At 43.2% G+C, this 12,805-nt stretch overlaps 1 protein-coding gene across 3 annotated transcripts in view; it reads left to right on the top strand.

Annotated features, from left to right (window-relative positions):
* Positions 1-12,805, top strand: part of IFT122 (intraflagellar transport 122) — an 81,942-nt gene that overhangs the window by 21,112 nt on the left and 48,025 nt on the right. For all 3 annotated transcript variants that reach the window (XR_008558854.1, XR_008558853.1, XM_008152287.3), the window contains exons 5-12: positions 1,705-1,781; positions 4,413-4,479; positions 5,566-5,712; positions 6,734-6,910; positions 8,831-8,906; positions 10,751-10,942; positions 11,104-11,242; positions 12,444-12,646. Coding sequence is in view for 1 of the 3 variants with exons in the window: in XM_008152287.3 (XP_008150509.2) it covers positions 1,705-1,781; positions 4,413-4,479; positions 5,566-5,712; positions 6,734-6,910; positions 8,831-8,906; positions 10,751-10,942; positions 11,104-11,242; positions 12,444-12,646 (1,078 nt within the window). In the remaining 2 variants the exon portion in view is untranslated. The remainder of the gene's footprint in view (positions 1-1,704; positions 1,782-4,412; positions 4,480-5,565; positions 5,713-6,733; positions 6,911-8,830; positions 8,907-10,750; positions 10,943-11,103; positions 11,243-12,443; positions 12,647-12,805) is intronic.

Here is a 12,805-nt window from a genome sequence, read left to right as displayed (position 1 = left end):
AGCATCCACCATTCTACTTTTCTCTATGAATTTTACTATTTTAGGGACCTCATGTAAGTGGAATAATACAGTATTTATCCTTTTGTGGTTGGTTTATTTAACTTAGCATAATATCCTTAAGGTTGACACATGTCGTAGCATGTGTCAAAATTCTCTTTCTTTTTTTTAAATCCTCACCGGAGCACATGCTTAGAGAGAGGAAGGGAGAGAGAGAAGAACGTCGATATGAGAGAGAAAAACATTGATCACTTGCCTTCTGTACTTGCCCTGACCGGATTCCAACCTGCAACCCAGGTATGTTCTCTGACCAGGAATTGAACGAGCAAGATTTTTCTTGCCCAGGACAACACTCAACCAACTGAGCCACACCAGCCAGGCAGAATTCTCTTCCTTTTTAAGACTGAATAATATTCTAGTGTATGTATAGACCAGTTTTCTTTATCCATTTATATGTTGTCAGTGGACACTTGGGTTGCTTCTACCTCTTGGCTATTTTGAATAATGCTTCTATGAATATGGGTGTACAAATCACCAAACAACTTTTGAATGAATTAACCAATGAATGAGTGAAATTGTGAGTAAACTGTTACCCGGAAGTAAGGAGTAAAACTGGGGCTGAGATGCCATGTGTGGTACATGACTCACTTAGGTTTCATTATTGTCTAAGGATTTGCCATATTTTCAGATCTTAGCCTGAAATATCTTTTTATTTTTATTTTTTTAAAATATATTTTATTGATTTTTTACAGAGAGGAAGGGAGAGGGACAGAGAGCTAGAAACATCGATGAGAGAGAAACATCGACCAGCTGCCTCCTGCACGCCCCCTACTGGGGATGTGCACGCAACCAAGGTACATGCCCTTGACCAGAATCGAACCTGGGACCTTTCAGTCCGTAGGCTGACGCTCTATCCACAGAGCCAACCCGGTTTTGGCAAATATCTTTTTATTTATTTCAGAAAGGAAAGGAGAGGGAGAGAAAGATAGAAACATCAATAATGAGAGAGAATCATTGATTGGCTGTCTCCTGCACGCCCCCTACTGGGGATCAACCCCACAACTAGGGCATGTGCCCTTGACTGGAATCGAACCTGGAACCCTTCAGTCTGCAGGCCAATGCTCTAGCCACTGAGCCAAACCAGTTAGGGCTTTTTTTAAAAAAAACACATATTTTTATTGATTTCAGAGAGGGAGAGAGAGATAGAAACATCAATGGGGATCGAGCCTGCAACCCTGGGCACATGCCCTGACCGGGAATCAAAATGTGACCTAGTGGTTCGTAGATTGACACTTAACCACGCCGGCCGGACTTAGCTTGAAATATCTTCACTGCAAATCTATCTTATATTTCCAGGCCTTCACAAAACAATGAGAATAACAGCCATTAATAAAGCACTTCTTATGCAGCTGGCACTAAACTAAGTGCTTTACATCATTGTTGTATCAGCTCACAAAGCAGAGGTGTCCAGCACACTAGTCCTGGTGGAGGTGGCATTAAGCTGATGAGTGGGTAATATTTAAGAAATAAAAACGGGGTGAGGGACAATCTAGGCGGAGAATTAATTCCTATGCTTTTTTGTTGGTCACTTGCATAAGAGCTTGTGATGTGTAGTCAGACTGTGGGTTCATCATTTCAATTTTCAGTTGTAGCCATCAAAGCATTTGCAGTGTGCTGCATAATAATCTATAATTGTTTACTTCCCAGGCACAACGATTCTATCCAGTCTGTCTCCTACAATCCTGCCACCCACCAACTTGCATCTTGTTCCTCTAATGATTTTGGTAGGTTCCTGATACCTTGTCCTGGAATAACTGCAGATTTGAGCAGAAAATACTGAAATCTCTCCAGAAGGTGGTGATTTTGTCCCAAGAGAGTTATGATGTTTCTCTTCCTTAATTGTCTGGCGGGGTGGTCAAGGGTGGGGAAACAATAGTTATTCTTTAAATTGTGTAGAAACCAAGAGAGTGAATGATGACACTGAGTCTGGTGAGAAATCTGAGAAACAGCAAGAAAGGCCCCAGGGAAGGAAAACGGAGAATGGAGAGCAAGGGTATAACTTAGTGTTTTCACCCCTGGGAAGCCTCCGTGCCTCACAGACAGTTCAGTTGTCCCCACCTTTGTGTCCTTCAACATCTGTGTATGTGTGAAATTCTTCACCATTTTAACTGTGCTTCTTGCGCAGTGTCTCACCACTGCTACTGGTGTGGTGGCTATAGCTGTCCTCCCTGAGGGGTTGAATGCTTTGAGGCATTTCACCCTGGCCTCAGCACTGGTATAGTGCTGGCACAGAGGAGGGGTCAGTGTAGTGTCCATTGAGACAGGGAGGGAAAGTAAGCAGAGCAGAGGCTTGAAGGTTATCTCTACTCAAGGTCACTTCTGGCTTTCAGCTCATCAATTCTGTTTTTTGTGCTAAGAGATAGTAGGTACAATAGATCAGCCATTACCAAGAACTCAGAGTCTTAATTCCTGTCAGTGTTTGACTTTCCTTATCTAGATGAACATGTTTCTACAATTTATATCACTGATAAAAGTTCTGAGGTTTAAAAGAGAGAATCTTCCTATATAATAAAAGCCTAATATGCACATTGTCCCCTCGGGCCGTTGTTTGACCGGGAGTTCAACCGCTTGCAATGATGTGCGTTGACCACCAGGGGGCGGTGTGGAACATGGTGGGTAACCAGCAGCGGCAGTGGAGGTGCTGCTGGCCCCGATGGGCCCTGACAAGAGTGGGACCATGGTGGGATGATGGAGCAGGTGAGTGGGTGGTGCCAGGCCAAGGCAGGTGTGAGCCCCATTGATTGCTCCGCAGATGGTGACCAGCGGTGGTGGCAGGGGGCGGGGCCGCCGCCCGGCTTCCAGGCGCTGAAGGAGCCGGGCAGGGGGGTCCCCGGCCCCGATTGACTGCCCCACAGGTGGGATAGTGAAGCAAGTGAGGGGGCAGCACCAGGCCAAGGCGGGTTGCCAAGTGGGGCTGTGGGGATGCAAGGCTGGGGGCGCAAGCTGGGACCTGATTCCCACAGGCCACCCGAGGGACTCCACCCGTGCAGGAATTTGTGCACCAAGCCTTTAGTGTATAAATAAAAGGGCGAAAGACTGTTATTCATTAATAAAATAGAGCATTTTCTCCATGTGAGGATCTGGTCAATGTGCTTACTTTTGGGAGTAAGAAGACAAAATAGAATCCCTGCCCTCAAAGAATTTGTAGTTGGGTAGGAGGGGAGGTAGAATTTGTAAAAATGTAATAGTGAGTAATAACAGTACTTACTGAATGCTTTTGGTGTGCTAGGTACTGTGCTAAGGATAAAAAAATTAATTCCTGTTTGAGCTCTATGATAACCCTTTAGGTCAGGTTATTATTCTCATTCTCACTCCAAAGATGAAAAAAGAATTGGGGCTTAGAGCAAGCAGTTACTGGTTACCCAGCAAGTAAGTGGTGGGATCAGGGATTGGACTTGAGTCATGTAAGCACTTCTGAGAAAGGCCCAGGAGGGGGGACTTCCGGGCAGGCTCAGTGGAGCACAGATAATATGCTAGTTGGAAATGTTTGGGGAGGCATTCTGGGTCAGGGGAAAGGGTAAAAATAATTTGTTTGATGTTACACCTTGCTATATAAATATTTTTTCACACTATATTTACTTACTTGGTTATGCCATATGGCTCAGGCAAAGGGTAGAATTTGCCTGTTGTGGGACCCTAAGCCAGAGCATCTGGGGCAGGAGGGAGCAAGCCGAAGGTGACCAATGTGCCATGGACAAGACACAGCTTGTATAGGGTCATGTTCATGTGGGTGAGGCCTGGGAGTGGAAATGAGGTTCCCAGAAATCATCATTCCTATATAATAGGTCCCCAGAAATCATCATTCCTATATAATAAAATGCTAAGTTGTACTCTGGTTGCAATGTAACAGTTATTTACACTGAAGTTGCCATTTCTCTGAGTAAAACCCCTGAAGAGTTGGCTATAAATTCACCAATCCATCTTCCTTTTTCTTTTGTCTTATAATTATAGATTCATAGTAAGTTGCAAAGATAATGGTGAAGTCTTATGCACTCTTCATCCAGTTTCCCCATGGATATATCTTATGTAACTGTTATATAACATCAAACCCAGGAAGCTGGGTTTCTCACCACCATAGAGATACTCCTTATCATCTACTCCCTTACACTTCCTATTATCCCTAACATCTGGTACCTGGTAACTATTAATCTCTTCTCCATTTCTATGTAATTTTGTCATTTCAAGAATTTATCAAGTTGGATCAACAGTGTGTGACCTTTTAAAATTGGCTTAAAGATTGGCCATAAAGCTCCAGAGATCCTCTTAGTTGTCTGTGTATCAGTTTTTGTTCCTCTTTTATTGCTGAGTAATATTCCCACCAATCTGTCTCTTTTAAATATTATTTTTCATTGAAGGCTTGTGGTCTCCTGAACAGAAGTCTGTCTCCAAGCACAAATCCAGCAGCAAGATCACCTGCTGTAGGTGAGTTAGAGACAGCTCTGAAGGTAGACTTCATGTTCCCTTCTTGTCTAAACAGACTCTCAAAATCCAGGAAATTCATATAGTAGAGAAAGTCTGTGTTAGCTAGTTGGTTTGGGCCCCTGTATTTCCTCTTGTCTTCTTTTCTGGTCTTCTTGGTAGGAAGGACTTGTACCTGCCGTTGACCATCAAGCAAAAGAAAACTATAAATTGCTTTCATGCAGTTATCTAGTTACAAACCTCCTCAGCCTACAGCTGTCCTCAGTGGAGACTATCTGGAGATGCAAGATAGTCCTTGCCAGGTGGCATGCGCACCGGAGAAAGCATAGGCTTTGATGTTAGACCTGGATTAGTATCCAGATGGATGACTGACAGGCTCAGTAACCTTAGGAAAGTTACAAAATCTCTCTGAGCTGGAGCCTCGGGTTCCTCATCTGACATTACTGGGTAAAAATACTGATTTGATAGGGCTGTTGTGAAATGCACACAAACTAAAGAGTCTAAAAGCGTACAGCACAGAGCCTGGCATAGAGAAGACACTCTATAAATGGTAGCTATTCTTGTTGTTCAGCTCTGAGTGTAGCCTTCCTTTCATCCAACATCTGTTAAGCACCTGTTCTAGAGGCCTAGAATACACCAAGACATAGATTTTGTTCTTAATGTGTTCTTAAAGTGGGAATGTGTTGAAATGGTGAGTGGGGAATGGAGGCTGACCCAGCAGCAATGCAGGCACAAGCTAAGGGCTGTCATGGAGGACTGGACAGAGAGCTGTGAGAACTCAGAAAAAGGGGCTCCTGTCTTCAAATCTATCTGTTGATCCCAGAAATAAATGGGATTTTAAGTCTGGTCCTCTAATTTTTACATCATCACCAAGATGAGCCTAACCATTGCTGCCTCATCAGATTCTACATCAACCAAGGCATCATCCTCACTGGTTTTTATTTTTTATTTTTTTTTAATTTCTTTATTGATTAAGGTATCACATATTTGACCTCATCCCCCCATTCCCATCCCACACATCCTCACTGGTTTTTACTTTCTGTGTGTTCCTTTCCCTCTCCCTGTGCCCTTTGCTGGTTGTGTGAACAGCTGGACAAATGATGGTCAGTACCTGGCTCTGGGAATGTTCAATGGAATCATCAGCCTACGGAACAAAAATGGCGAGGAAAAAGTGAAGATCGAGCGGCCTGGGGGCTCCCTCTCCCCGATATGGTCCATCTGCTGGAACCCTTCAAGGTGCTCTTACAGCTCTCCTCTTTCTAGAGCACACTGTTTCTTTCTCTCCCCGTAAGGGCTCTCCATGCATTCAGAGGCTTCTCAGCCCACTTGACTGATATGTTTTGGAACCTGTTCCATTTGAATGAAATTTTTAAAGAGCCCATCTTGTGTTTTGGAATGAATCCCAGAAATTTAGCTAAGCAGATGAGCTATCTAGGCCATCTCAAAGTGTGTGTGTGTGTGTGTGTGTGCGCGCGCGTGCGCACACACACACACACACACACACACACGACACAGAGGGCCATTTTCTTATGAATTAATAGCTCACCTCTTTGCTGTGGCTTTATTTTGGTCTTTTTTCTTTTTCAGTTATTTTCTCCAAGTTGGGCAGAAAATGTGCCCACCCAATAATAAATAGCTTTTTCATGAGTCATTTTGTTACCCTTGCCCCAAAAAGCCTAATTAAGTCTATAAGTGTCCCCAAATTCTACAGTCCCACAAACAATTGGCATTTACTTTCTCAAACCTTACACACATTTTTCTTTCTATGCCAATGTGACTTTGAGGGTGGGCTAATACCTTTATATGCTCTTTATGTAATCTTATAATAATAAACCACCAATATCTTTCACAGAGTCCTCTGAAGGTAAATTAAAGGACTTAATTGTTTACAAGCCCAATGTCACTTTACAGGTGGTGCCTACTTGATTTAGAAGATTGTGTAATTTCACTGCCTTTCTACACCAGATTATTCTTCTTCTTCCTGAATAATTTTGTCCAGCCCAGAGCTGTACCATGCATGTCTAATGCCTTCAAAGGCCATTAGCCTACCCCCAAGTTCCTGCTGTTAGATTTTGTGGCCACAGATGACTTTGTGGCTTCAGGGTACCATTTTTAATTCATGAGAAGCAGGATGCCCAGTGTACCTGGTTGCTGTCCTCTTCCGGCAGGGTTCAGGGGCTCCTTGACAGGTTTTGAAATTATGGCTTTAGTGTAGTTCTAGGCATTGTGATTGTGAACAACCACTTATTGTCTACAGCCGATGGGAGAGTTTCTGGATGAACAGAGAGAACGAGGATGCCGAGGAAGTCATTGTCAACAGATATTTTCAGGAAATTCCTTCCACTCTGAAGTCAGCAGTGTACAGTAGTCAGGGTAGTGAGGCAGAGGAGGAAGAGCCAGAGGAAGAGGACGACAGTCTCAGGGACGACAACTTGTGAGTGTGTCCCGAGGAGCGAGAACCCTCCTTAAAAGGGACAAGACCCCGGAGCAGACCTGATGGGGCAGATGCTGCTCTAAACTCTTTTCTAAGAGGGTTTGAGGTCGATGTTGGTGAAAGCTCCTCCAATACGGGGGAAACACACCCTTTTAAAACTTGTGTGTGGATTGTAAAATCATCCTTTGAGAGACTTCAGGAAATACTGAAAAGTCTAAAGGAAAGAGTTCAACTCCTCTGTAAAACCCTATCCTTTGAGGAAACCACTGTTAGCATTTGATTGTATTTCCCCTCAATGTGTTCATATAATTTACTAAATCACATCCTACTTTCTATTTTTCCACTTAACATCACAGAGTGAACTCTTTCTAGTAACATTAGAAGTCCTTTGAAAACATGATTTTGAATGTCTGCATAGTATGCCCCTGTGTGGATGTACCATAATTCATTTAATACTTTCCTCTATTATTGGACACCTTTCTTAGCCTATTCCTACACTATACCTTACCTTGCATTTCCTAGAGCACATATCAGAGAAGAAGCCTTCAACTTACCCATAATCCTCATGACCCAAATCCTGGCTGTCCAGGCATTCTTTCTTTCTGGAATGGAAAAGCTGGGATAGCCAGGATTTTCTGATTGGGTAAACATAGTCTGGCTTGGAACTTTCCAAACTGTTCTGTGGTACCTGTGGTTCTTTAGAAGAAGGAGGTGGGAGGTGGGGGGTTGAGGAAAGGAGGGAGAGGTGGGCTTCTGGTCCCATCTGTGCTTCAAACAGAGTAATCCTTTTTATTACTTAACATGAATTTTGTTTTGGTAGAGACCCACTGCCAGGGGGGGTGGGAAATGAAAAAAAGAGGTTGAAAACCACCAATTCGGTCATGGGGCTTGAAGCCAGTTGATAGGCATATATGGCATGCCCAGAAGGGCTCACTGCAGGCTGGCCTCCTAGACTGTGTTTGGACTTCAGTGCCAGTCACACCAAGTTTACCTGCAGGTCCCTTCCTGTTAACATCGCTCTTGGTCTTTGTCTTTCCCCCCCTTAGTTGTGAATTAGTGCCCGTGGTATTTACCACTTTGCACTCTTGGCTGAGTTTTGCAGATAAGGTTGCACCATTCCTGGCCTGCATATATAATGGTGCTGCCCGTTGACCACAAGGGTTTGGGTTCAGGAAAACTGGACCTAATAAACAAAGAGGAGGCAACATTAGGTGGTTAAGGCCAGGCCTCAAAGGCAGGGATTAAACTCTTAAACTAGATTCCTAAGTAGCCTGATCCCCAGCCTCAGTTTCTCCTGTGTGCTGGTCCTACAGTCCTGGTCCCAAGTCACTGATCCTGATAGGGACCCAGTTTCAAAGACAGTTGTTGATCATTAGAGAGCCCATTACTTTTATTTTTATAATATCCAGTCAGACACCATTTTACCCCAACTGTGAGAGAACCTAATTTAGGTATTAATTTTCCCTCTTCAAGAAGAGCAAGCAAGTTTTCCTCTGTCTATTAAAAAAGTCAGACAATCCATGCCTTCCCACTGCAAAAGACATTTCTCTGCTATCTCCCTATACTGTGTGTACCTAAGAATAAAGCACTCTTGAGTCTGCAGCCTTGCCCTTTCTTATAGTTGCTCCACATGAAGCTTTGAAATGAGGGTTTTAGCTTCACTGGTACCACAAGCTCATGGTAGGGCATTTAGGGAAATAATAGATCCCAGGAAGGTTGAATCGAGCCTTGCTACCCCTCATCCTATTGGGCTGATTGATGGGTTGGCCCATGTTACAACTTAATCTCAGTACTACTGTACAACATTTGGCAATCTGACAGGTTGGCCAGGGCTTTCTTTTTCCTGTTTGTTAAACCCTTAGGGCTAACTCATCAGCAGACCACGGCCCCCCATAACCTCTTTTGTCTTCTGTTGATTAGAGAGGAACGTAATGACATCCTGGCTGTAGCTGATTGGGGGCAGAAACTTTCCTTCTACCAACTAAGTGGAAAACAGGTATGTAGCTCTGTACAGACCCAGTGGGAGATGCAGTTACAGTCATGCCTATAGTAGTTTTTCACTTTCTGAGGTTGTATTATTAGTAATTATAACTTTTTATTGTTTGTTTCTATTTATTGAGTTATTTGCTGTGATACCAGCCAGACACTGTGCTCTAGGCTGTGCATCCTTTATCTGATTTAAGTCTAATAAAGCCCTGTGATTATCAACTTTTTAGAAATGAGTAGGTAAGACTCAGAGCAGTGAAGCAAATACTATGCCTGAGGTTTCACACTGCTAGTAAATGGTTGCAAATGGGATAAAAACCCAGATTGGTCTGACTGTAAAGCCTTGATCTTGGTCATGACCCTGCCTTCTATATTTGCTTTCTCCATCCTACCCACATTTATAAGCACCCATTTAGGCCAGCCCTTCACCTGTGTTAGGAGCCGCTGACATTGAGCTTTGTAAGTTAATGCTTCTGCTCTGCCAGAGTTCACAGGCTGGTGGGGACGTACTTGATAGCCAGCAGTCCCAGTGTAGTGATACATGGCATGATAGAGAGCTGTACCGATAGATAGCTATAGGGACGCAAACGAGGGTGACATCACTGCTTGGTGGAGATCGGAGATTTTGTAGAGGTGACTTTGAGCAGGATAAGCAGGAGTTTGCTAGGCAGAGGGCATTGGGAATGGTGTTTCAGGCAGAGAAAATAGCATCTGAAAAAGCAGGGAGAAATGAAAATAGATGACAACTCAGGGAACAGTGAGTTGTTCAGGGTGACTGGGTCCTAAGATTTGTGGAGAGAAGATGGTGCTAGAAAGGAAGATGAGACAAGATTGTAGTGTGAACATGGAGTTTGAACATCGTATTCTGTGAGTATTACGGAGCCATAGATTTAGGTAGGGAGTGACTTGGGTCAGATTCTTGTTTCAGAGAATTCCTTATTTCTATGGAGGGTGGATTAGAATAAAGAGAGCCTAGTGGTAGGAAATCTGTTAGGAGACTGGAGACATTGAGGATTAGAGTGAAGGTGGTGGGATGGCTTACTACCACAGCCAAGCAAATGAGAAATACAGCCATTTCAATGGAGCCTTTTGCTTAACAGCATCTTTATTTCTCAAAACATATCATGCTAGAAGTGGGGTTTTAGGTATGTTTAGCCTAACTGTGGAGCCATTTCTTCTGCCTCATCTTACCATTGCTCATTTCTTTTGTAGTCAAGTAAAAATAAAGGTTGTAGATAATAAAGAATTTTCTCAGTTTCCTATGGCTGTTTTCTCAGAACCATCATTTAAATTATCTAGCATCCAGTTTCCCTGGTCCTATCTACTAGTATTCATCCACTTAATGTATGTCCATAATCATTTAATAAATATTTATTGGCACATCTACTGTGTACCTGGCACTGAGGCTGGTATTAGAAGTTTCCTAGAACAAATAACCACACTATCCTAGGTGGGAATGGGGTCTTGTTGCTATAGTGACAATAAAAAAAAGCTCGATATGGAAGTCAGGGCCATGGGAAATATCGTGTTCATGTTGTGGCCCAGAGTTTTGGACTAATAAGCAACCTCAGTCTTCTGAGAAAGTACCCCTCAACTTATTTGGAACAGTAAAATTGTTTTCTTGTCTAAGTATCTTTTAATTCTGGGAAGATTTAGAATTAAATATGGGATGATGAAGTAAATCTTACGTTAGGCTTAGGTATAATTTGTGTATTTTTGGCATTTTAAGTGTTTTTGATATTTAAAAGGATCTGGCTTAATAATAATAATAATAATAGTAATAATAACTAACATTTGTTGAGTTTCAGGATTCAGAAGTTGTTTTTTCCTTTAGTGTATGTTCTCTTTCCTCAGATTGGGAAGGATCAGTCACTGAATTTTGACCCCTGCTGCATCAGCTACTTTACTAAAGGGGAGTACATTTTACTGGGAGGGTCAGACAAGCAAGTATCCCTTTTCACCAAGGATGGAGTGCGGCTCGGGACTGTTGGGGAGCAGAACTCCTGGGTGTGGACTTGTAAAGTGAAGCCCGATTCCAACTATGTGGTAAGAAGAGGGAGTTCATTTTTATTGGGCCATTGTCTGAGTAGGAACTGAACATCAGGCCTGCTTAGCCAGTCAAATCATTGATGTTTGTTCCTGACAAATGGGAAGGTAGACTCTTTCTCCACAGAGAGCTGGGAATTGACACCTCTCTTTCCCTGCAGGTGGTAGGCTGCCAGGATGGCACCATTTCCTTCTACCAGCTTATTTTCAGCACTGTCCATGGGCTCTATAAGGACCGGTATGCATACAGGGATAGCATGACTGATGTCATCGTGCAGCACCTGATCACTGAGCAGAAAGGTAGAGTCCCTCTACCCTCTAAATACTGGGGAGAGGTGTAGGTGGAGAGGACTGCTGACAGGGAAGTGAAATGGTAGGAAATATTTCTCCTTGGTCTTTTGGAAACCTGTTGGACCAGTGGTTCTTGCTTTTTTTTTTTTTTTTTTTTTTTTTTTTTGTGAGGAGGTAGGGCAAGGGGAGAATGTAGATGTTTTTGAGAATCTAATGAAAGCAAGAAACCCTTTCTCAAAAAATACCACACAGACACACAAAATTTTGCAGATAATTCCAGGGGAACATGTACTCCCTAACTAAGGGAGGATAATGTATAACAAGTGAGAGCCATGGTGGCTGACCTGCATGGGTCTTTGTGGACCTGCATTCTTTCTGGTCAGAGGCACTTCTGGGGTACTTCTCCCTCAGCTACATCTCAACTTGCCTTCTGTCAGGTCCTTGCCCCAGGGTTAAGCAGAGTCAGTGGGTTACCACAAGCTCAGTCAGATCAGGGTTCCAGGCCTAGTGCAGTTCAGTCCAAACTCAGTCTTTTCTTCTATCCACCTAAGGGGGTGGGCTGGTTAAAAAGGCTAAGAATCCACTTGTTCCAAGTATATTCATATCCAGATATACATGACACTGCACACTGCCAGATGCCTGTGCGTAGGGATTCTGGTTGGGAGTTGTCTTGCAGATTCAGATGACAGACATTCTTTGGTCCCCATCTGGGAGCACCTCCATTTAAAGATTCCAACAGTGATGGTGAGGGTGTAGCACCGGAAGCATCCCTTCTGGAGACATTTTCTCTGCCTGGTCCATAATGAGTGTGAGAGTGTAGTGTACCTCATAAACTACACATGGCTCACTGTTGTCAAGGGTGGTGTTTGGAGAATGACCAGAGTTGTGGGCAGTCACTCAGGTGGGCTCCTGATCATCAGGGGCCGTTAGTGCCATGCAGAGGAGTTTAGATTTATGTTCAGCAAGTAATGGTAGCATTAAGCATTTCATTTTCCATACTCAGTTGTAAGCTTTGGATCATAAAGATTATATAAGACTTTGGATCCCAGTGTTTAGCAGAGCTGATTGTACATTGTACTCTAAAGATTTTTTGATGAGAGTGTCTCCTTTAATTGCCAGTAGCATTAAGTAAATGATAGCTTTTCATTTCTCTGCCTTCTACCTTACTTAACGACCTCTTACTAGAACTGGATTTTTTTTCCTTTGACAGTTCGGATTAAATGCAAAGAGCTTGTCAAGAAAATTGCCATCTACAAAAATCGATTAGCTATCCAACTGCCAGAAAAAATCCTCATCTATGAGTTGTATTCAGATGATTCATCAGACATGCGTTACCGGGTAAAGGAGAAGATTGTCAAAAAGTTTGAATGCAACCTCCTGGTGGTGTGCTCTGATCACATCATCCTCTGCCAGGTAAGCAGCAGCAGCTCAGACTGAATCCACCTTATGCTTCCTCCGAGGAGAAGGTACCCAACTCAGGGTTTTTTGGTCACTAGGAATTGGTTATTGCTTTTATTTTGTTGACATCTATATGGTCAGATTCTACTAGAAAGTCATGGGCCACAAACAGGA

This window comes from Eptesicus fuscus, chromosome 18, assembly GCF_027574615.1.
Source record: "Eptesicus fuscus isolate TK198812 chromosome 18, DD_ASM_mEF_20220401, whole genome shotgun sequence".
NCBI lineage: Eukaryota > Metazoa > Chordata > Mammalia > Chiroptera > Vespertilionidae > Eptesicus > Eptesicus fuscus.
Note: the sequence above shows the minus strand (reverse complement) of the source record. Positions and strands in the feature narration are given on the sequence as shown.